The sequence below is a fragment of the Mastigoproctus giganteus genome, chromosome 11 (genome assembly GCF_048544385.1).
Source record: "Mastigoproctus giganteus isolate SK-2022 chromosome 11, ASM4854438v1, whole genome shotgun sequence".
Lineage (NCBI taxonomy): Eukaryota > Metazoa > Arthropoda > Arachnida > Uropygi > Thelyphonidae > Mastigoproctus > Mastigoproctus giganteus.
In genome coordinates, this window is record NC_143585.1 from 155,002,003 (window position 1) to 155,027,791 (window position 25,789).

At 38.9% G+C, this 25,789-nt stretch overlaps 1 protein-coding gene across 1 annotated transcript in view; it reads left to right on the forward strand.

Moving 5' to 3' along the window:
- Positions 1–25,789, forward strand: part of LOC150078523 (MAM and LDL-receptor class A domain-containing protein 2-like) — a 765,548-nt gene that overhangs the window by 58,957 nt on the left and 680,802 nt on the right. The window contains exons 4-5 of the mRNA XM_090384594.1: positions 2,705–2,828; positions 5,587–5,727. Coding sequence (XP_090240720.1) covers positions 2,705–2,828; positions 5,587–5,727 — 265 coding nt within the window. The remainder of the gene's footprint in view (positions 1–2,704; positions 2,829–5,586; positions 5,728–25,789) is intronic.

The window sequence follows — 25,789 nt, forward strand, 5'->3', positions numbered from 1 at the left end:
TATTCTTGAACAATGCCAATAATTCACTTTTTTTAATGGATTGCAATACCTACTGTACATAACTTTTTAAATAAAAAATAAAAAAAACATTAAAATTTTTAAAATATGTAGTGGGTTCTATTAGTCCTTTTATTTTCAACACCAAACAATATTAATTTTGCAAAAAATTACAAAAAGCATATTAGACCAAATATAAACATGCACTCTTTAGTCTCTTCTATTTTACAGTTTAAAAGACTGTTAAGTGCATGAAAATTTTAACTGCATATATTTCTACTTATTATGCATATAACTATTATTAAAAATATCATTAAAATTTCTTTAAAAGCTGGCACCCTTCATGAAATTTAAAACTATATATGTTGTTTTGTAATTTGTTTTCCACGAAGGAGTTGTCACTTTGACAGAATATTAGGTTTCATATTATCATCTTTATGCCATGAAATCAAAAACAAGTAGGGCGAGTTAGTGTTTATTGACCTAGTGGGAAAAGAAATACAAGTGAACTGAAACTTTAAACAAACACAGCATCAATGCTTGTCCAGTACCATGCCATGCCTAGTTTTCATACAGAAATAGGACATAAGAACTGGACAACTATCAGGTGCCCCACCGTATTTTTGCGCTGATTTGGGCTTTGCTCGAAGAATGGCATGCTTGTCCAGTACCATGCCATTCTTCGAGCAAAGCCCAAATGAATACAAAAAATATGTGGGGCACTTGATAGTTATCCAGTTCTTATGTCCTATTTCTGTAATAAAACTAAGAAAATCACTTCAGAAAACACTGCAGTAAAAATTTAAATATGTTTAGGATAGTTTAAAAAAATTTCAGAATTTTAATTATTGAGTAACAGTTAACACAGGAACATTTTTTTGAGGTGCACCTGTGAAAACATCTTGCTGCTACCAAGTTAAAAGACAATACTTGAAAGATTTTAGATGAGAATTTTTCTGCTGCATAATTTTGTGCACAATTACATTTGCAGTTTCAACCAATAGATGTGGCCGATAGACGGAAAAATAAAATTATCCATCAAAATAAAAATTACCCATTTTATAGTATATGTTATTTATGGATCACATCTGCCAGTATATTTTCTTATGTCGGCCTCTCATGGTATGCAGCAGGGAATCACATATGTATATATATAACTCTCTCTCTCTCTCTCTCTCTCTCTCTCTCTCTCTCTCTCTCTCTCTCTCTCTCTCTCTCTCTCTCTCTCTCTCTCTCCTTAGGAAAAATATGTCAGGCTGTCACATTTTGTATAAATCAGCTACTACAGAGGCTACTACAGATATTGTGAATGATTAGATATTATCATAAGCTGCATGGTCATGAGCAAATGACCATGCACCTTATGATGATATGCACAATTTAAATAACAATTCTTAGGACATTAAATTGTACTAATGAGTGTATGCTTGGGAGTAAATTGAATTTATTACTAATTTTTTTTATTTAATAATTTAAATTATTATTTTATTTTTATTTTTTTTTGCTTTTAATTCCTACTTGAAATAACATTTAGTTATGCAACAAGCATATTAGGAGGCCACACGAGCTTTGCAGATTTTTTTAGATAAACACAGTTTGATATCTGTACTTCATTTTTAACTGAAGATATTTCAATTCAAAATGAAGTAAAAAAAAAAAATAAATAAAATAAAAATTTCTGAAGGGAATCTTTCTTATTTGATTATCAGACTCTTAAGACTACTTGAGCTATGAAAACTCTCAGATATAATATTGATATTAGTATTAGCTTGGGAAAAGATGCAAAATAGGAAACTTATGCAGTATCAGCCAAAAAAAAAAAAAAACACCTTCCCATTTTACCTATCCATCCCTTCCAACAATATACAAACATGCAAGCTATATAATCAATGCAAGCTGTAAACAGAAACTTATTTCTGTTTACAGCCATTACTTTCTAAAATTTATAGATAATATAAATTTTGCTTTTATTTGACTACAGTTTCTGTTGCATGAATTACATTTTAAATAACAAAAAATTAAATTTTGTTGTCTAAATATAATTAACAAAAAAATATCAATGAAAAAAGGAAATTTGTCATCAGGAAAGTTTATTTTATTAGCAAGCAATCTGATTTATTACAGCAATGTTATTTTTTGTCATACATGACATCCATTGAATGGTTTATGGCTGGAAGAGGCTGAGATATTAAGACCCTTGCTAACTAACAGGAGTCTACATGAAATTAGTTGGAAAAATTAACTTGATATCATATAGTAGACAGAATGTAACCCAATTAGAATTTTAAACATAATTAAACTTTTTTTAACACATCCTATAAATAATTATAATCAATCATATATTAAGAGTATAATTATTCAATTAGTTAGGTATTGTGCAATAATTTACACTGTTTAAAAAAAAAAAAAAATTAGTGTATATCATTTTGTGTTTATCTTTGGCATCTTACCCTTAAGAAATTTGTTGTTAAAGATCATGTGAAGAGACACCGTTGTCAGTTTCTCTCAGAATTCAGATTAAATTACTCTGAGAGACTGTTTTTATTATAATTAATTGAATAGTTTCTTTTACTCGGAATAAATGATTAATTCATTTTTAATCAAAATAAATTTATCATTTATTCAAAATTTGTTTAATCATTTATTCAAAATTTGTTTAATCATTTATTATAAAATGCTGTTCTAATAATTTTGTTCACACTTTCAGTTTCAAATTGCTGGTATCATACTCCCTAACCAGAAAGGTTACCTTGCATTAGATGATATCCTGATTCTTAAAGATTGTGAAGAACCAAACATTATTATTACTACTCCATCACCAGTAATTTATCGTAAGTTGGTAGTATTAGTTTTAGTAAGACAAAATAATGCACTTTTTCTGAACTTTTTCTGCATCAGCCAGAAAAAATTAATAAAATAATAATAATAATAATTCAAATATCAAAGAAAACATAATATTCATACTGTTCTCATTCCCACAAAGTAATCATCCAATTCAATGCTGCTTTGAAGTTATTAAACTCATTTCCTCCCCCACATTAGATGGAAGTTTATTCCAGTGTAGTCTATGGCAAGCTGAACTGCAGAACAAGCTCCTGCAAATAAAATCTGAACCGCAGTTATGGGCTTCCAGTTTCCGTGTAAACAGAAGGGAAGAAGTCCTCCTGTCCAGAGCCCGAATCGGTCACAGTCACCTCACCCGTCTTTATCTACTCACAGGAGACGATCCTCCTAAGTGTACGCACTGCAACTCTTTTCTCACAATCAAATGCATTCTCATTGATTGTACACCATACACTGATTCCTGAAAAGCCTCATTCAGTATCCTACGAAATCTTCAAGAACCTTTAACACTTTGTCATATTATAGGCAATGATGCAAATCTTCAAGAATTTTTCTGCTTCCTCAAAGAGATACAGCTATATGATCGCATCTGATATGATTTTATAATCACAATGTCTGAACTCCATACCCTTGATAGGTGCAATATGGCCCTAGTAGCCCTTGTGCCAGAAATACCAATACCAATTCAAGTGTAGCCGAGTGGTCAGGAGCAGGAGTACAGTAGCACACTCTCTGTGAGTAGACTGGGGTTCAAGCCCCTGACTGCTGAATATGGTCGATCTGCCAACCTGCACCGGACCAGCGTGGCAGATTATGGTCCATTTTCCTCAGCATGAATTGTTGAGGAGGCTTCCATCCTGCAGTGGGTTGATAATGGCTGCACTTTACCTTTTTTTTTTATTCCAGTGTTCAGCAGCCTGCTGCTCATAGGTGAACTCATGAGATTCGATCTTCTGCTGTTTTCTGAGATTTTATATTTGTGTCTCCTGATTTGTGTCTCACTCATGAGGGAGAATGAATCTTCCTCATTCATATTACTCAATCCCTTCATGCCTTATACACCTGAATTGGATCTCCTCCTTAAACGTCTGCTTGTGAAGCTTTGTAGTCCACTTTTTCTAACCCATTTTTCATATGTGTATCACTCTGCACTTGTCACTAATCTGGTTGGTGTTTTCTGAATCCCATCCTTGAAGTTCTGTGTCTTTTTTAGTTGCAGCCTCCAGATTTTATGCATTTCTTAACTGACAGCATACCCCTTCCTATCCTGCTTATCCTTTCTGTACACACATAGTACTCCCCAAATTCCAATTCTGCACTGCTTATATCCATCCTTCCCACCTTCAGATCATCAACAAACTTTGAAGGCTTTCCTTGGATCCCCTCATCTAATATGATTTATGAAATTCAGCACTCCTGGTGTTGAATCTTGAGAGACCCCCCCCCCCCACTTGTTATGCTGGGTCACCATGAGGACTGAGCATTTATTACAACCCTCTGTTTCCCATCTTATTGCTGTTTTACTTTCAATTTGGGTGGTTGACCCAGATGAAGTCACCTAGATTGCGGGTAAGCAATAATAAATTTTGTTTATTATCCTTTTGTATACTAACTTTTATACATTATATTATCCTATACATTTTCTTCTATAGATCTATCAAGGTATAAATCTTAATATGATTATCTTAACATGTTTATCTTACTATACTCTTCCCTTTAATATTATAAAAATACTATATATATATATATATATATATGTTTGTGAAGACTCCAGAGGAAGATGGCTTACTAAATGTGCATGTGCATGTTCAATAATCTAACACTGTACAGTAGACACTCCCAAGCCCAAAAAAAAAAAAAAAAAAAAAAAAAAAATCCTGTTCCATTATAGCCTCTTCTCCGGAAATTGAATCCCTCACCTCTTGGTTCATTTAGATGTAATTAATTTTATGGTATTCTGGTCACTGTCTGCTATTGGTTCTCCCATTCTTTGGCTTCCAGTATAAGTTCCTTAGATCTGGTTGTAGCCTATTAGAGGTGTCTTGAAAATGATGGGACAAGCAGCACTCATCCAGTTTGTTTAAAAACCTGTTACCATATAGTGTATTTCTAGTCCATTTATTTCATTCTATAAGAGGTAGCTGACCGGGCTAGCCGGGTGGGTAAAGTGCCTGCTTGGCAACCCAAAGGTCGCAGGTTCGATTCCCGCCTCGGGCTTGGATCAAAGTACTGCAAAAACCTTGGGAGGTGCATTATGGCCACAGAAGCCTATGCACCAACAACTACCAAAAAAAATAAAATAAAATAAAAAAATAAGAGGTAGGTTGAAGCTGCCCATAATAAGACAGTTGTACTTTCTACCCCATTCTAATTGCTTAAATAAATTTTTGTCATATACCAGAGAGTCACTTGGGCCATAACTTACCCCTACAATCAACTTCTCTTTGCTGCAAATTATTTTACACTACACTTACTAATGAATTTATTGTTGTTTGAGCAAGAGGAAGGATTTCATTAACACTGAGCTTTCTCAATCTGTCAAAAGCCTTAAACACCTTGATCAGATCACAGGTTCCTTCTGCCTGGGCATCTTCACATTGTGTAGAAAACATTTTTTATTTGTTTTATTAAATTTAACTTGATGCTATGTAAGATTTTGTTATGTGTATAGTTTTACCAATAAGCTAATACCAACATATTTAGCTATTTTATTTTCAGTATGAATAATAAAATTAATAATTACAGCTATCACAGATTGGGACTGTAACTTTGAACAGGGAGTTGCTTGCAGCTGGAATGTAACAGATAAATGGTTTGTCCAATCAGGTAAAAAGGCAATAAAATTGAATAGAGGTCCCTTTGCTGACAGGCATGGAAGTGCTCTAGGTGAGTATCTGCATTCCTTCTTCTTCTTATTTATTACTTGTTATCATCAATTAATAAATATTAGGTAATGAAATTATTAAATTTGTTTTTATTTCATATATCTAATAATTTGATATTCATTATTAAATGGTCATTAAATATTAGATAATTAAATTAAAATATAAATTCTTTACTTTTAATCTAGCAGTGGTCACATAGGACTGGACAGCTGCTGCTCTGAAATAGCATTAACATTAGCAAAGGCACATGATGCAAGAAAGCAAGCTTATATAGCATCAGCCAAAAAAAAAAAAAACACCCATCCACTCACTCGCTCAAATGTTTGTCAAGTTCTGCCTTCAATCTATTTAAGCTATCAATTTCTACATCGACAAATGGAATTTTGTTCCAGCAATCAACCACCCGCTGGCTAAAGGCAAACTTCTGCACATCTATCCTACGACCGTCTTTCCTCATTTTGAATTTATGCCCTATCAGATGATTATTCTGAGCAAGAGGAAGAATCCCATCAGCATTGAGTATGCTCAAACCATTCAAGGCTTTATACACCTCCAAGAGATCACCTCGAAGGTGCCTGGTCTCCAGACACTGTAATTTGCAAACCTTAAGCCTTTCTTCGTAAGAGCAACCCTTTGTTCCATTTTTGTTGCTCTTCTCTGTACTCATTCCAACAGCTCTATGTCCTTCTTAAAATGAGGCCTCCAGACCTGTATACAGTACTCAAGATGTGGTCTGACCATTGCCGGATACAAGAGGATAATCACCTCCTTATCCCTGCTAGAAAAATTCCTGTATATCATTGACAAGACACCATGAGCTACACTTGCAGCTCGTCTGCACTGCTCAGAGAACTTCATATCTGCCTGCACAATTACCCCCAGTTCCTTTTCATTCTCTACTACTGGCAGTGTGGTACCACAGAGTTGATACGTTACTCTGGGATTACTGCTTCCCATATGTAGTACTTTATATTTGTCAATGTTAAACTTCATTTGCCACCTCTTAGCCCGGCGCCTCCGTAGCCAGGTGGGAAGGAGCAGCAGTGCGTAGCACACGCTTCTTGATTTAGACCGGGGTTCGAGCCCGTCACCACCAAATACAGAGGATGCGGAAAGGTCAGGGAATGACCACCGCATATCCCCAGAGCAATATAGCCTTAGTTTCAAATGCTCCTAAAAACCAAAAAACAAACAAACAAACAACCTCTCAGCCCATCTGCTCAAATTTTCTAGATCCTGTTGCAGCAGTGTGCTTTCATTAGTGTCATTAACAAACCTGCCAACCTTCGTATCATCTGCAAACTTAGACATTAAGCCTGATATACCATCATCAATATCATTTATAAATACAGAAAACAACAATAGACTCAACACTGAACCCTAAGGGACTCCACTAATAACATTAGTGCACGAAGAGCAGTGTCCATTGATTACCACTCTCTGTCTTCTCCCACTCAACCATTCCTTTATCCATAGCAGCAATTTGCCTCCAATGCCACACTGTTCCAATTTGTGCAGCAGTCTTCCACGTCCAACAGTATCAAAGGGTTTTCTAAGATCCAAATATAGGATATCAAAGTTACTCTTTGCATCCACTTTCTTTGTAACTACATCACAGTATCCAATCAAATTAGTCAGACAAGACTTCCCCTTAACAAACCCATGCTCTGTCCGCGCTATAACTGAAGTCTTGTCTAGATGATCCTGTAATGCTTCTTTAACCAGTGCCTCCATTAATTTCCCTGGAACAGAAGTAAAACTAACAGGTCTGTAATTACCTGTGTCTCCCTTTGATCCTCCTTTTTGGATTAGGATCACATTTGCACATCTCCAGTCCATGGGTACCTCCCCTGTGTCCAGGGAAGCTCATTTAATTATGGCTAAGGGTTTGCTTACTTCCTTTCCACCTCCTTTAATATAACTGGATAGATTCCATTCACCCCAGGTGCCTTTCTTGTGTTTATCTTCAAAAATTTATCCTCCACTTTACTCTCAGTTATAACAAGATTATCTAGCTTACTGCTAGAGTTGAATACACCTCTGGCATTCCCCTCCCTGAATAACTCCTCATGTGTGAATGTCAGTGCAAAATATTCATTTAGTTAAATAGCTACCTGAGCAGGATCATCAACAGTTGAACCATCGGTATCAAGTGGACCAATCTGATTCATCCCCTTTCTTCTAGAGTTTATATAAGTAAAGAACTCTTTGCTGTTTTTCTTTTAATCCTTTGCCAAAGTTTCTTGTAATTTGCCTTCACCTGCCTAACCTCCTTTGTAACTTGGTTAGAGACCAGCTTATATCTATCATAGGCTTCTGTGTCACATGTTAATTTATATGTATCCCATGAATTTTTCTTCTCTCTCACATCCATTTAAGCCTAAATCTTAAACAGTATTTCTTTGTTGGTATGAAAAGCCTTGTAGCTTCCAAGATTAATTCTTTGAATGCTTCCCATTTTGAATTTGCTGTTGGTATCATCATCAGTTGGTTCCACCATATAGAATTTAAATACAGTCTCAGACCACCGTAGTCACCTTTGCGAAAGCAAAAACCCTTTCCTTTACACTTGATGGTAGTTACCTCTTTGAATAAATCCCACTTCGGCACACTGTGATCACACCACCTAGTGGTTCCTTTATCTGCAGAATCTTGATGCATGAAGAATCATTACTGATAATCAGACCAAGAGTATTACTTTCTCTAGTTGCCTCTGAAACATGCTGTTGTAGAAAACAGTCATCCAATAAATCCACAAAAGCCTTGCTAGTGTGTGAGTGACCAACCCACAAATTCCAGTTAATATCCGGAAATTAAAATCCCCCATTATAAGACACTCTACTTTACCAGCCCACTCTATTTCTCTGCAAAATTGCTCATTATACTCCCCAGATTCATTAGGCCTACATTTACTCTCATTTTTCCTTTCTCAGTGCTTATGTCACACCAAACAGACTCAACATTGAAGTGTCCACCAACATCAATTGGATGCACTTCCTTAGATTTTATGTGTTTCTTAACTAACAGCATAACCCCCTCCTCCCTTCCTGTCCTGTCTACCCTTTCTGTACACATTGTACTCCCCAAATTTCAGATCTGCTTATGTCTGTGTGACACCATGTTTCTGATATCCCAACATATCTGCCTTTGATGTCTTGACTAGCACTTCAAGCTCATCGAATTTATTAATTATACTCCTAGCATTGGTATACATGCAAGTATACATGCACCTGTTTCTACTCTTTGTTACCCTAACACAGCCCATGTATTTATCTGTTCCACTCTGACTCCCAGCAGTCCTGGAAATTCCCATTGCCTTGCTTTCCAGGCTGCTGCTCAAATAATAGAAGTAGTGCAAGAATCACTTTTACTTCTGCCCTTGGCTACTGTTGATCTATTAGTTCTTGTATCCCCCCCAAGCTAGCAGTTTTCCAACCCACCTAACTCTGCCTCGATAACATCAGCAAAAATTCTTTCACCCTTTCTGTTTAAGTGTATCCCATCCCTGTAGAAGCGGTCTCTCCTGTTAACCAGCACAGACCAGGCTGAGAAAAATTCTACCCCTTGAGCCTTGCACAGTCTCTCCAGGGCCGAATTGATCAACAAGACTCTCATCATATGCTCCCTCCTATCATGTCTGGGCAGAATTGCAGACACTTTCAAATTCAACTCTAACTTATGGCTTTTTTTCAGCATTGTCTTGTACTTGTTAAGTAATTCTGCCAGTCTCCTACTCTTAATATCATTAGTGCCAGCATGTACAAAAATATCACACTTTGTGCTCCTAAAGGATGATATCTGCCCTACGACGTCATCATCCTTTGCCCCTGGCAGACATGTGTTTCCCGTTTCCCTGACATTCGAGTCACCTACAAGAGCTAATTTCTTTGGGACTAGCACATTCTGCCTTGGGGGGTTGGCGCTGTGTTGCGCATTGTTCAAGTGCAAGCTATGGCATTGATGTGGGCAGCTGATAGCTTAATGGGCCCCTCAGTTTAAATCCTTTGAGGGCATCCACCCTGTCCTTCAAGCTCTCATATAAGCTCATAACAATGCCAAGTTGGTGCCTGAATTCCTCGCACTCCTTACATCGCATGCACTTAAAGACATTCCGCTTAGCAATATCATGTCCCGTTCCTGATTCCTCCACAAATATCAAACAAGCAGTGCATCTCTATAGACTGTGATTCAGAGGGCAACTGCTCCCCCCCCCCTCAGTTCTCCCCTAAACCACAGCACTTCCACTAGTTTGAGCATTTTGCTTTGCTGCTCTGGTCTGAGTCATGATTTCTATTCAAGTTGAATAAAATTCCAATTTTGTATTTTTACAAAATATAATCCTAAACCTATATCCCAATGCAGTTATAACATTATATATATATATTTCGGTTTTGAATATTATCTCCGAATTACATTGTTTGACTTTCTTATCCCCTGTCAACTTATATGTATTTATTTGTAATGTTACGTTTGTAATAACTAAGTCGCTATATCTATTTAGTTAAAAAAGTACAATTGACAATGAAAGTACAATTAATAAATTTTACTGATTGATTTATACTACTATACTCACTATCTAGTTTTCTGTTAAACCTTACTCTAGCATACATTGTATCATATAACAATGACAGAAAGTTACAAACAATTAATCTATGGACACAAGGTATTATTTACTTTCCAAATCACGCTATCTAAATTCAAAATAAACCACAGAGCTTGACTATGTCTATAAGCTACTTATAGAAAATAATTTAATCTAACAATTAAGTCAATAAAGTGGCTAAGTATAATTAAAAACTTTTTATTTGCAGGAGCTGCAAAACCTGTCCACACATTGATTTTATACCCTTACCGATACTAAGTAATAACCTACAAAATCACTATCTAAATTCAATTTAAACTAAAGTATTGTTACTAGAAATATAATGCAACCATTACAATTTGGAGATGACATTGTGATCATAAGCCATGATCCCAAAGAATTAGAGGAAAATCTTAATCAGTTATGCATAGTTAGTAAGGATTTCAGACTAAAGATGAATATGGCTAAAACAAAAGTAATGATGAACAAGTATGCCACAGAAAGCAATATGATGATTGAAAGAGCAGTAATTGAAAAGGTGGAGTCATATACTTATCTGGGACAAGTCATTAGCTGCAATAATGATAAATGGCTGGAAGTCAAGAGAACAATAAATTTTGGATGGATAGCATTCAAGAAATATAGTCACATACTAAGGAGCAATATCCCAATTTGTCTGAAATGTAAAATAATGAACCAGTGTATACTTTCCACCATGACTTATGGAAGTGAAACTTGGGCGCTCACCAAAAGAATGGAAGAGAAGATGAAAAATACACAGCAAAGAATTATATTAAGAATCAGACTGTTAGATAAGAAGAGAAACACATGGATTAGGCAGCAAAATTAAGTAAAGGACATTCTTATCAAAATTAAAAAACTAAAATGGTCTTTGGCAGGACACATAGCTCGAAAACATGATGACAGATTGACAAAGGAAATAACAGAATGGTACCCAAGAGGAGCTAGAAGAAAACCTGGAAGACAAAGGTGGAGATGAACAGATGAAATTCACAAGTTTGTGGGTAGTAATTGGATGTCCATTGCAGAAAACAGAAGGAACTGGAAAGTGTGCTGGAGAGGACTTCATCCTGCAGTGGATTGAAAATGGCTAATGATGAAACATGTTTACATATTGACAGTGGAAAATAATATAACCGAAAAAAATAATTTAGAAAGTTCAAAGTTGCAAACATCAATGAGCATTGCTTCAGTGTTTCACTACACAAAAACGTTCTGGATTTTCAATAGATGGTCCAATCTTGAAGGCTCAAGCAGAAACATTTTCTAAACAGTTTGGATGTGGCAATTTTGTAAGTAACATTGGTTGGCTGGATCGATTTAAAAACCAAATACAAGCTTATTAATACAAATCATATGTAGATATATACTAATATTATTTTTTCTCTCTAATATTTCTTTTGTTTTTTGTATTACCAATTTTAAAACAGCGATAGTGGGGTATAAACACCTTAACTAAGACCAACCATAGTGGGCTAGGCATGTCAATCACTGCTACTCACAATGATCAACCAGAAGGGTACCAGCTTGTAAAGATTAACCCTATCTTTTTATCAGGTTATTGGGAATTAAAAAAAAATAGGAGGTAGATTTAACCCATCACTAATATATGATGAGTTAAATCTCGTTGAGTAATGGTTATAACAAGGAAATTTTGTCCATTCCTTGATGCTCGTTATAACAAAGTTCAGATGTAATTTCAAAATTTCACACATTCTTAACAGTTTTATAAACTTGAAAACTGAAGTAACTAGCACTATTGTTTATAATGTTTTTTTTTTTTTTTTCACCTGAATTAATAAGTGTTTTATTCCACTAAAAATAACAGGCATAAAAAACACATTTTTGAATATTCAGATTTTTCATTAAAAAAATAAAAACTATATTCACTAAGTATAAGTGTTGCAATCCGTTATGGAATAAAAAAAAGAAAGGTATCTCTTGGACATTGTGTGTCTCTTCAAGCTACACGATAGGCAAACCAAATGCAAAGAAATTTCATCTTCCATTAAGCCATTGTCTAACATTTTCTATATACAGCTGGAATCATAAGATGAGGCTTATTATCCTCTAATACCAGAATGGGAATGATATGTTTTTTTGTAAAAGTTAGCAAATTTACCCCAGGGTCCCGAGCTGGATATCATCATTCTTCTCTTTCTTGGTGATTTCCTTCTACTTCTCTCTCTCTCTCTCTCTCTCTCTCTCTCTCTCTCTAGGTCCTAGGGTAAATCAATTTTTTTTTGGCTTGTGCAGCATAAGCCTCAGGCTTCCTTGCATCATATGGCTAATAATAATAATAATAATAATAATAATAACAACAACATTAAATCAAGCAGGATATCAGCGATCTGCTACAAAGCACAAAGTATATGGTCAATATAGAACCAGAGGAGGAACAGCATACCATGGAACCAGAGGAGGAGCAGCAAGAAGAAATACAACCCAGAGTTGCTGAAGTGGAAAGAGACGAAGTCATGCTATCCAGAATAGAACATGAGGGGAAGAAGGCCCTAACAGAATTCGAAGGAATGGACCCCACAAGAACCCACGTGGTACCTAAGCAGATGACAAATAAAATCCTGTGGAGAGTAACAGACCACCTCAATCGGCAAATAATGCTACATTACCTTGACAACACTGGTGCAATGCTGGAGGCTATCCACACAGCCGTATACTGTGCTGCCATAGCAGCTACTAGGATTAATGGAAAAGAAACGAGAGACCAGTAGCAGAAGAAGCGAAAACAGAAGGAACCGCCAATTTTGGAAAGAAGACTTCAGCAGAAGATAGGTCAATTGACCCAGTACCAACAGAGTAATAGAAGTAAGAAATAGATTGGAAAGGTGAAGAGCATCCTCAAGAGAGATAGAATCCACAGCAAACATGAGACCAGAAATCAGAGAATAGGAGAATACTTGGACACACTGAAGCAGAACCTCCTTGCCCTCAGCAAGAGACTACACTGATACAAAGAGAGCTCCCAGAGGAAAATAAACAACCGAATTTTCGATGAGGACCAAAGAGCCTTCTAAAGGAAACTGAGTGAAGATGAGAAAGCAGGAAATGGACCATTCAAGGAGAAGACAATCGAAGAATTCTGGGGAAATATCTGGAGCAATGAAGTAAGACCTAACAGCAGAGCGCCCTGGATAGAAGTGGAACGGAAGAAAACAAAGGACATACAAGAGATGAGAGAGTGGGAGATTCAAGAAGGAGAAGTAAAACAGTCGATTAGGAACACCCAGAACTGGCGAACCCCGGGGATTGATAACATCCACAACTACTGGTACAAGAAGCTCACCTGCACACACACACACACACACACACACACACACACACACACACACACACACACACACACACACACACACACACACAAGTACCTAGCAGAGCAATTCACTCGAGTGATAAGGCACCAGGAGATAACCCCAAAGTTTCTCACTGAAGGAGTCACATATCCAAAGCCTAAAGATGAAGATACAAGAATCCCGGCGAAATACAGGCCAATCATGTGCCTCACAACGATGTTCAAGTTCCTGAACAGCTGCATAACTAAGAAGATATCAGACCACTTAGAGAGTCAGAACATAATGGCTGAACAGCAGAAAGGATGCAAGCGGAGGAGCAAAGGATGCAAGGAGCAATTAACCACAGATGCCGCAGTTATGGAGCAAGCCTTCAAGAAGCACCGCAACCTATACTCCGCCTACATCGATTACCGCAAGGCCTTCGACTCTGTACCTCATAGCTGGCTAATATCGACCCTGAATATCTACAAGGTCCATCCGATAGTAACAAACTTCCTAGGAGCAACAATGGCGAAATGGAGTACCACCATTAAGGTCGAGAACATCACAACCAGGCCAATCCCCATTAGAAGAGGAATCTTTCAGGGAGATGCTCCTAACCCACTATGTTTCTGTCTAGCACTCAACCCGCTCCCCCATGCTCAACGACAGCAAGTATGGATGTAACCTCAAAGTAGGAAGAAAGAACCTGTACACCCTCACCCACCTGATGTACATGGATGACATCAAGCTCTACACAGCAACCGAGAAGCAACTCCAGCAACTAACTACTCCAGATCACCGAAGAATTCAGCAAGGACATCAGGATGGAATTTGATCCTAGAAAAATGCAAGACCCGCACACTGCACCAGGGAAAATTAGTTGGCCGAAACTACTAGCTGCTGACTGGTAAAGAGATCAAAGCTGTGACAGAAGGAGAGACCTACAAATACCTAGCGATGATGCGGAACTCAAGGAAATCAAGAAGTGCCTGACCGAAATATATCATCAGAGACTCAGAAGCCTGCTGAAAGCAAAATTGAACAGAGGGAACACAGTTAAAGCCATAAACACCCATTCAGCTCCAGTCCTAACATACACATTCGGGGTCATAAATTGGACTAACACCGAGCTAGAAGATATCATGCGAAATACAAGGACAGTGCAGACCAAGAGTCGCCAACACCACCCAAAGTCAGCAGTGGAGAGAATAAGAATACCTCGGAAAGAGTAAGGAAGGGGCCTGCTAGACCTTAGAGAACAACAGCAAACAGCGATAGTTAACCTGAAGGGTTACTTCGAGAACAACTCAGCACCATTCCACCAGGCCATAAGGAAGATAGATAAGTGGTATACCCCCCCCCACTCAACCTAAGCGTTGAAATCCCTCCCACCCAGACGGTACAAGAAACGAAGTTAGAAAGATGGGCAAAGAAGACACTCCGTGGCAGACACTACAATGACCTTCATCAAGATCACATCGATAGCATTGCTTCCAATGCATGGCTCACAATTGGGACGCTCTTCCCCGAGACTGAAGGATTCATGCTGGCCATCCAAGACCAGGTAATCAACACCAGAAACTATAGAAAATACATTGCAAAGGAGCCCAGAATGTCAGATGATACATGTCAACCTGGCCTCAGAAACAATCCAACACATCACTGCGGGGTGCAAGGTGATCACCCACACTGAGTACACTCATAGACATGACCAGGTAGCGAGGATAATACATCAGAAGCTAGCGTGGAAATACCAGTTGACCAAAAAAAAAGTGTATCATACTACAAGTACGAACCCCAGGCAGTACTATAGACCCAAACCCACAAGCTGTACTGGGATAAGACCATCCCGCACAACAGACCGGAGATAACCCTTGTGGACAAGATGGAAAAGGCTACCTACCTGATTGACATAGCAGTGCCAAACACTAGCAATGTCCAGAAAACACATGAGGAAAAAATTAGGAAGTACACAAACCTGAGATATGAGATCAAGTAGATATGGCATATGCAAGAAGTATCAACCATCCCAATCATCGTGTCAACAACCGGTATGGTACCAAAGACTACATAGCACCCTAGAAGAAATAGGTCTCCCAGAGAACACCTACAAAGAACTCCAGAAAGTCACAATCCTGAATGCCTGTAGAATAGGCAGAGATTTCCTTGACCAACAGTAACACTAGACATTACAACCACCCTGTGTACTTGGTAACAGTACCCTTCACGAAGTGGAATCCCCCCAATCAGGGACAACTAATATAAGAGCAACAGTAGTAATAATAATAAAATCTTTTTCTCTGATTTTCTAGTGTAAACTTTCTAACACTTTAAGCATATGGAATATCGATTGTTAACATAGCAAGAATGTTAATAATATCTTTCTTGGCTTACATTGACTAGCACAAGGCCTTCAAATCTGTTCCGAATAGTGAACTGTTAGAGACACTGAAGATCTATAAAGTCAACCTGACAGTTAAAATCTCCTAGAAGCAACTGTAATGAAATGGAGTACCACAATTTACACAGAGAACATTAGAATCAGAACATCACAATCATCTTCAAATACCATCAGAAGATGAATTTTCCATGGTGATATCCCGAGCCCACTGCGGTTCTGTTTAGCATTCAATCCACTGTTCACCACTAACATCAAGAATGGATATAACCTAAGAGAAGAGAAGAGAGAAGAACTTGTTTCACCTGATGTTCACAGATAACATCAAACTCTTTGCATCAGAAAAACTCATGAAAACTGGTGAAGAAATAGAAATCATGACAGAGGGAGAGCCCTAGAAATATCTGTCGATGATGCAGACTCAACAGCAAGAACAAAAGGAGATATAGGCTCACCACACTGAGAAATACCACCAGAGGCCAAAAAGCCTGCTGAAATCAAAGCTGAATAGCAGGAACATAATCAGAGCCATACTGTGACTATGTTCCTGCTATTCAGTACTGGAACTGCATAAGTTAAACACTTATGCAGTTCCAGTTAAACAGTATAAGTTAAACACTTATGCAGTCCCAGTACTAATATATTCTTTTGGGGTCAAGATTGGACTAGCACTAAGGTGGAGGAGATTATGAGATCAACCAGGATCATGATGATGACAAAGAAATTTTTTACACCAACGCAACCTGAGGTCACCAACACAACCATCGAAAGACTTGATATAGCCCAGAAATAAAGAAAGAAAGAAAGAGGGATGGGTGTGACAGACTGCATTGAACAAGAGAAGAAATCATTTAAGAATTGTAGGGATTACTTTCAGAAAAACACAGCACCAACCTACCAACCATAAGGAAGATGGACATATGGCGCACACACCACTCATACGGGCAGAAGAAACAGGCAGAAAGATGGGCAAAGAAGGCACTCCATGGCAGACACTACAATGACCCTGTCAAGACTGCAAGATGGCTTCGAACACTGGCTCACGAGCAGAAGGCTACCTGCATGCCCTCTACCCAAGACCAGGTAATCAACATCAGGAACTACAGGAAATACATCGCCAAGCACCCAGGAGTAACAGATGATACATGTCAATGATGCCAACTAGCCCCGGAAACAATCCAGCATATCAGCGCAGGATGCAGGGTGCTCACCCAGACAGGATACATTAATAGACACAACCAGATTGCTAGGATTATAAATCAGCAGCTACAGCAAAAATATCAGTTGATCAAAGGAAGTGTGCCCTATTACAAGTATGCACCGCAGGCCATACTAGAGGCCCCAGTTCACAAACTATACTGGGACCATGCCATAATAACAGACAGAACTATCCTGCATAACAAACCTCGTCGACAAGAAGGAAAGGTCAACCTACCTGAACAACATAGCAGTGCTCAAAACCAGCAACCTCCAGAGAACCTACAAGGAAACGGTCAAGAAATACACAGACCTAAAACAGGAAGTCAAAGAAATGTGGCATATGGAACACGTAATTACCATCCCGATCACCATGTTAACCATCAACATGGTCCTAAAGATCCTTCATATGAACCTAGCAGCAATAGGCTTCCCAGGGAACACTTACATGGAAGAATTACAGAAAGCTGTGATCCTGAACATCTGTGGGATAGTAGGAGAGTTCTTCAAACAAGTCATAATAATAGTAACAACCAACCTCCCTCATTCACTGCGCCTCCATAGCCAGGTGGGCAGGAGCAGCAGTTTGTAGCACACGCTTCTTGATTAGACCGGGGTTCGAGCCCATCACCACCAAACGCCCCGGGTGCCGAGCGAATTCGAGGTCAAGCGTTCAAAGTGCGAATATGTAGCGATCTTTCCCAGTGATAAAAGTTCATTTTAAGTTATATCGTTTTTTACTGGAAGTTCATTTATAATTCAGTTCTATACTTGAAAAATCACAAGTAAGAACAAAGAAGGAAACTCACCTTTCTTTTTCATTACATATATTACTCTATTTTACTAATCAATTAACTTATCTAACTGCTTGGCCTCCTTGCGGCACTGCTCCTGCCTCCCCGTGGTGGGGCCGGAAACTTGGGAGGGAAGGTCAACCTCCCAGGGCAAAAAGGAGCCTAACATGGACTACGACAATTACCCAGAGCTTGAGCAGCCTAGGCACTCATCCAGTACCATCAAAAATGCTGACCGTGAAATTTCTCACGATGTAACAAAGTCTAAACGACTGCGTACAGACACAGACCAACAGGAATTCCCATCATTCCTTATCTTACATAGTCTGTCGGACAAATCTATGAGCACTCTCTCACCATTTCTTATACAGAAATGTTTGGAAACTGTGGCGGGCTCTCCCAAAATGGTGAGAAGACTCAGATCTAGAGACCTCTTGGTAGAAACAGTGAGTCGTGCACATTCCGAGAGACTGTTGAAACTAATGATATTTGGTGGACTACCCATTCAAGTTACCCCTCATGCAACACTAAATACTTCCAAGGGAGTAATTGCAGAGTGGGATCTGATAAATGTAGCAGAAGATGAACTGGCCCAAGAACTCAAACATCAGAAAGTGATACAAGCCAAATGCATCATGATCAGGAAAGATGGAGAACTTGTTCCCCCCGCAACATCATCCTGACATTCGGAACACCTATCTTGCCATCCAGTGTCAAAGCCGGCTATCTCAACTACCGAGTATGACCCTTTATCCTGAATCCTATAAGATGCTACAAGTGCCAAAAATTTGGTCATGCACAAATGGTTTGTCGAGGAGATCCAGTCTGCCCAATCTGTGGGTCGAAAGAACATTCGCACACAGACTGTGATGCCAAAACACCGCACTGCCTGAATTGCAACGGCATGCATTCACCCTACTCCAAGTCATGCGATCTCTGGAAAACTGAAAAAAAAAAAATCCAAAAGTGCAGGGTAGAACGAAAAGTCACATACCAAGAGGCAAGAAAGCAAATTATGCTTAACACACCTAAGAACACATGTGCAGCAGCTCATGCTAAAATACCAAACAACAGCAACACAAACTGAAGTATCAGTTCCCCCAACCATGTCGATTGCAGATTGGGCCCGATCTATACTGTCACCATCAATGAAACAGACTCCAAAAGAGCAAAAGGTAGTAGATAGAGCCAACAACACCCCCCCCCCCCCGTCACAGTCCCACCAGCAACCCCACATAGACTATCAGATATTTCAAAGTCAAAAACCGACTCAGTTACAAATAGGAAGACAAACAATACCACTTCAGTAAATATGGACACTGATAACAATACTGACCCAAATGAACCTATCCTAGATCTTCATGCAGAAGATGTCATGGATACCGGATGCCCAACCTTTCCAAGAAAAGAGAAAATGAAACTCGATCGCCACAAACAGCCTGGGAATAAAAAAGACTCAGAATCTTCCTCAAGTAACAAAACCAAATAATGCACCAAATCATACAGTGGAACTGTAGAGGAATTTGCAGTAACATTGATGATATCCATGAGTTAATTGATCGTTACCATCCCGTAGGCATCTGCCTACAAGAGACAAATTTAACACGTCATGTATCACTCTCAGTTAAGAATTATGCACTCTTTAGAAAAGACAGAACTGCTACAAATAATGCTCACGGAGGGGTAGCCACACTCATAGACTCACGAGTACCTTGCAGATTAATTCCTTTACAAACCTCCATCGAAGCTGTTGCAACACGTATTGTGATTGGTATTACTTTGACAATTGTCTCTATCTACCTATCGCCCAATCACTCCTATACCATCCATGAACTGGAAGATCTTATTCAGCAGTTGCCAACCCCTATCTGTTTATTGGGTGACTTCAATGGACACCATCCATTGTGGGGTTCTCCCAATGCAGATGGACGAGGACAACTTATCGAACAGCTTGCTGACAGACAAAATCTGACTATACTAAATACTGGCTTGCCAACTTACATCCATCTCTCTACGGGTAGAACTTCTGCAATAGACCTTTCCATATGCTCTCCGATCCTCTTCCCTAGTATTGAGTGGACGGCCCTTGACAACCCGCTAAATAGTGATCACTTTTCACTAATATGTAAGATTCAAACAGGTCATTCCATAATTTCCCAAAACTACGTAAAATGGAAATTTCACAGAGCAGATTGGGCAAAATTGACTTCCCGAGTGTCCTTTGATGAACAGATCATCAAAACCTGGCCTATTGACAGAGCTACTGATCACATCACGAGACAAATACTGGCTGCTGCATGCACTGCGATTCCACAATCACAGTCAACACCCATAGAACCATAAACTATTGGTGGAACGAAGAGTGCAAAGGTGCAAAAAAAGAAAAAAACCGAGCATGGAATCTGTTTCGAAAACATCCCACCACCGCCAATCTTATAAACTACAAGAGACTCAGAGCCAAGGCCTGTCACATTAGGAAGAAAGCTAAAAGAGAATCTTGGATTCGATTTGTGAGCTCGATTAATAAAAATACTGATTCAAGAATAATATGGCGGAAAATAAAACAACTAAGTGGCAAAGTTCCCTGATTATCCTCCCCAATTCTCAACTGGAATGGGCAGGATCTTTCTTCTCCTACAGATATAGTGAATGCCCTAGGGACTGTTTTTTTCACAGTTATCTGCCTCAACAGCATATGATCTATCATTCCAGAAGATCAAAGTATTAGCTGAAAAGTCCAAACTGAACTTCAGACCTACTAGTAAATGTGCTTTACCTTATAATCAGCCGCTTACAATGCTTGAACTTCAATAAGCCATATCTAGCTCAAAACACAGTGCTGCAGGCCCTGACGGAATATACTACATAATGCTCCAACACTTAGATTAAGAATCGGTCTCCTCACTGCTCACTGTTTTCAATCGCATCTTTCTTGAACATTGTTTCCCCAGTTCCTGGCATCACTCCTATATAATAGCAATTCCCAAACAAGGAAAAGATCATTCCATTCCTGAAAACTATAGACCTATTTCTCTCACCAGCTGCTTAAGCAAAACCCTGGAAAAAATAATTCACCGTCGACTTACTTGGTTTCTCGACTCTAAAAATATAATTTCTGACAATCAATTTGGATTCAGGAAAAATTGATCAGCCCTGGATCTCATGGTCAAAGTGGAAACAAACATCAGGAATGCATTAATTCGAAATGAGCATCTCGTCATGGTATGCCTTGATGTAGAAAAAGCCTTTGACACCACATGGCGTTTTGGTATCCTGAGAGATCTGCATTCCCTTGACCTGAGAGGCCACTTACCGTACTTCATATCGAATTTCCTTCAGCACAGATCCTTTCAAGTCCGATACTGGCAAGTTCTCTCTCAAACATATATACAAGAAGAAGGGGTCCCAGAAGGCTCTGTGCTCAGTGCCACCTTATTCGCAATAAGAATAAACCATATGACTAAAAATATGCCCAGCACTGTGATTTCATACCTCTATGCCGATGATCTCACTTTTTCTTGCAGTTCTCAAAACATGACTTTCATTGAGCGGCAGCTCCAAATCTCAATTAATAATATTCAGTTATGGATGGCACAGAATGGGTATCGACTCTCTTGTTCAAAATCTAAAGTAGTTCACTTTTGTAACAAACGGAAGATTCATCCAGATCCAGAGGTACACTTAACGAATCAGCCTATCTCAGTTGTGAGCAGCATTCGTCTGCTTGGTCTGACTTTCGATAGTAAGTTGAACTTCATAGAGCACCTTAAACATCTAAAGACGTCTTGCCAGAAAAAAATGAACATACTCAGAGTCATTTCTTCTACATCATGGGGTGCAGATCGGTACACATTACTTCATTTGTATAGAGCCCTAATCAGATCTCTCCTTGACTACAGTGCCCCGGGGTATGATTCTGCTAGGGAGAGCGCGCTAGCACGGCTTGCACCAATTCAACACTCTGCCCTGAGGATTTCTATAGGCGCTTATAGAACTTCACCAGTTCAAAGTCTTTATATTGATGCTCATGAACTTCCTCTAAGCCTCAGGAGAAAGATGTTACTTCTTAACTATACAACTAAAATCCAAAGTCTATCTACCCATCCCATTAGGCCGATACTTAATGACCCACAGTTCACAACATTCTATAGAAATAAACCTAGAGCAATTCAGCCTTTTGCTCTCAGAGCTCAAGCATTATCACAAACTTGGAATATAGATCCTGATAAAGTTCTTCAAGATTTAAGTAGTACAGATCCCCCATGGACGTCTATTAAACCACTCTTTGACAGTTATTTTCTAAACTGGGGAAAAACACTCTCTTGCAAATGTTAATATGCAACAACTCCATATTGCCCACACACAAAATTATCTGCATTTTTCAAAAATATATACTGACGGATCAAAATCTGAGAGTGGAGTGGGTGCATCAGCTGTTTTCCCTCATAAAACCTTCTCCGTATCACTTCCCAATGAATGCAGCAGCTATACAGCTGAATTATATGCCATCAAACTTGCAGTAGAAAATATCCTCCATCTGTCCCTCCATAAAAGCATGATATATACGGACTCCCAGAGTGCGATTATAGCTTTACAGAACACTTCTTCTCAAACACATCCTATAATAAAGCTCATAAAATCCAAACTGATGCAGCTTCAAGAACTCCAACGAGTGTCCATTTTCTGCTGGATCCCAGGCCATGCTGGAATACCAGGAAACGAACGTGCAGACTATGCCGCTAAACATCCATCCGACAGAGAATTATCACAGTATTACGTTCCATATCTTGACTACAAAAGTAACATTCGAAGAATGTGTAAAGAACAATGGAGAATTCAATGGCAAACCCAAACGCACAATAAACTCCGCCAAATAAAACCTGAACCGCAACCGTGGACCTCCAGTTTCCGTATAAACAGGAGGGAGGAAGTAATTTTAACTAGAGCACGAATTGGCCACAGTCATTTTACTCACCTTTATCTCCTCACAGGTAATGATCCTCCACAATGCACACAGTGCAACTGTCCGCTCACAATGAAGCATATTCTTATTGAGTGTACTTTATACACCACTGCCCGCCAAGTCTCTTTTAGCTTTCTGCCAAACCTTAAAGAACCCATGACACTCTGCCACATCATAGGTAACAACGCTAATCTGCTGGAGTTCTTTCACTTCACAAAAAAGATCAAATTCTATGATCATTTTTGAGTAATGCCATCACAATCACCATGCATATGTAATATTCATAACAGTGGTAGGTGCAATATGGCCTAAGCAGCCCTTGCACCAAAAAACAACAACGACAACAACAACCACCAAATACGGAGAATGTGGAAAGGTCAGGGAATGACCACCGCATATCCCTAGAGCAATATGGCCTTAGTTGCTAATGCCCCAAACAACAACAACAACATAATCCTCATTCACTTTGTAGCAGTACCTGTCACAGGACATGGGGGAAAAATCCATAAAGAAGAAAAGTGTTTATAATGATAATAAGGGGTGCAATTAGCCCAGTGGTTATGATGGTGGACCTCCAATGTGATGGACCCAAGCTTGAATCCCACCACGAAGGAGAATTTAAAAATAAAAAAACAAAGGAGGGAAAAACTTGCAACAGTTGCTTTATTGGACTGCCTCCATCCAGGTCAAAGGAATGGCTGAGTAACAGACCTCATCGACAAGAAGGAAAGGGCAACCTACCTGATCAATATAGCAGTGCTCAAAACCAGCAACCTCCAGAAAACCTACAAGGAAAAGGTCAAGAAATACACAGACCTAAAACAGGAAGTCAAAGAAATGTGGCATATGGAACACGTAATTACCATCCCGATGACCGTGTTAACCATCAACATGGTCCTAAAGATCCTCCATATGAACCTAGCAGCAATAGGCTTCCCAGGGAACACTTACATGGAAGAATTACAGAAAGCTGTGATCCTGAACATCTGTGGGATAGTAGGAGAGTTCCTCAAACAAGTCATAATAATAGTAATCGCCAACCCCCCTCATTCACTTGGTAGCAGTACCTGTCACAGGACATGGGGAAAACCCATAAAGAAGAAAAGTGTTTATAATAATAATAAGGGGTGCAATTAGCCCAGTGGTTATAATGGTGGACTCCAATGTGATGGACCCAAGCTTGAATCCCACCACAAAGGAGAATTTAAAAAATATAAAATAAAAATAAAAAAGCAAGGGAGAGAAAAAAATTGCAAAAGTTGCTTTGTTGGACCGCCACCATCCAGGTGAAAGAATGGCTGAGATAGACAGTAATACCATCTGGTGTTGCTCCTAATAACTACCAATGACCACTGGATGCAAAACCAAAACTAAACAGGTCTATCTCCATAGCTGGATGAAGCTGAAAAGTAGGAATCTTGAACATATTGCATTGATTTTTTCACAGGATAAAGTCACCTGCCTTCAGGCCCTAGGCAAAGGGGTTTTTTCAAAAAGTCAGACACAGTCTTGCAGGGATGACAGGGGAGCAAATGGCACTGTCAGCTGTAGTTGTTACCACAACTGAAGGACAAGGCCACCCAGCCAAACCAAATATAAGTGCTTCTTGCACAACTGCACTACTGATTAGCCAGGAAGGAAGAAAGAGGTAGTGCATGTAGTGGAGCATTGAAATTTACAGAAAGCTGTGATCTTGAACATCTGTGGGATAGTAGGAGAGTTCTTCAAACAAGTCATAATAATAGTAACCACCAACCCACCCCCCTCATTCACTTGGTAGCAGTACCTGTCACAGGACATGGGGAAAACCCATAAAGAAGAAAAAGTGCAAGCATACTACCGTGCAACCCCGCTAGAGACCAATATGACAATGTAGAGGGGAATAAACTGCACACCAAGTGGTTGGAACAATGTCTGACTGTTCAGGTCACTGAACAGCAAATAGTAGACTAGAAAAAGGACCATCATCATGAAAAACCTGATAGCTCCTGCAATCTTGAAAAAAATATCAATCAGGATGTCAGAAACTTACTATAAAGAACAAGGAATACAGAGACAATCGAAACAGAACAAGAGGAGTAAAGCAAGCAAAAGTGTAACCCAGTGCAGCCTTCTTTCGCTCTTCTATTCTGAATAGAAGAAGAGTGGAACAAGGTCCTAGCAGAATTCAAGTAGATCACACAAAGAGCCACATCACATTGAAGCAGAGCCCCAACAGGATCCTTTGGTAAGTCACAAAAAAAAACCTCAATCGGCAAATAATATCAGATTATCTTGACAGCAAATGAAGTAACGCTAGATATCATCCATACTGCCATTTACTGTGCCTCTGTAGTGGCCACTTAGAATGAATGAAACCAACAGAAAATAAAATGCAAAGGCAAGGAACCACCAGTCTCAGAAAGAAGGCTGCAGCAGAAGATAGAAGAGATAAGAGTGAAGATAGGCCAACTGACCTACTACCAATGAGGTAACAGAAGTACGAAGCTGATTGGAAAATGAAGACCATCCTCAACAAAGACAATATCAATAGTAAAAACAAGACCACTGGTTGCACGTAAAATGTTATGAAAACGAAAACACCCAATCTTGACTAATTTTATGCTCACATTAAAATTTGTCGATTGGCTCTTGTTTTCAAATTACAGTTGGAATCTCATATTACTCTATATTATCAACTACTGCTCTTGGAAAAATGCATGGAACACGGCATTTTCAGTACCACCACACTCTTATCACGTGATCAGTGACTGTTGCCTCACTCTGCATCACGTGATAAGTTGTTCTTGCCTAAAATGTATCTTCAACTCTGTTG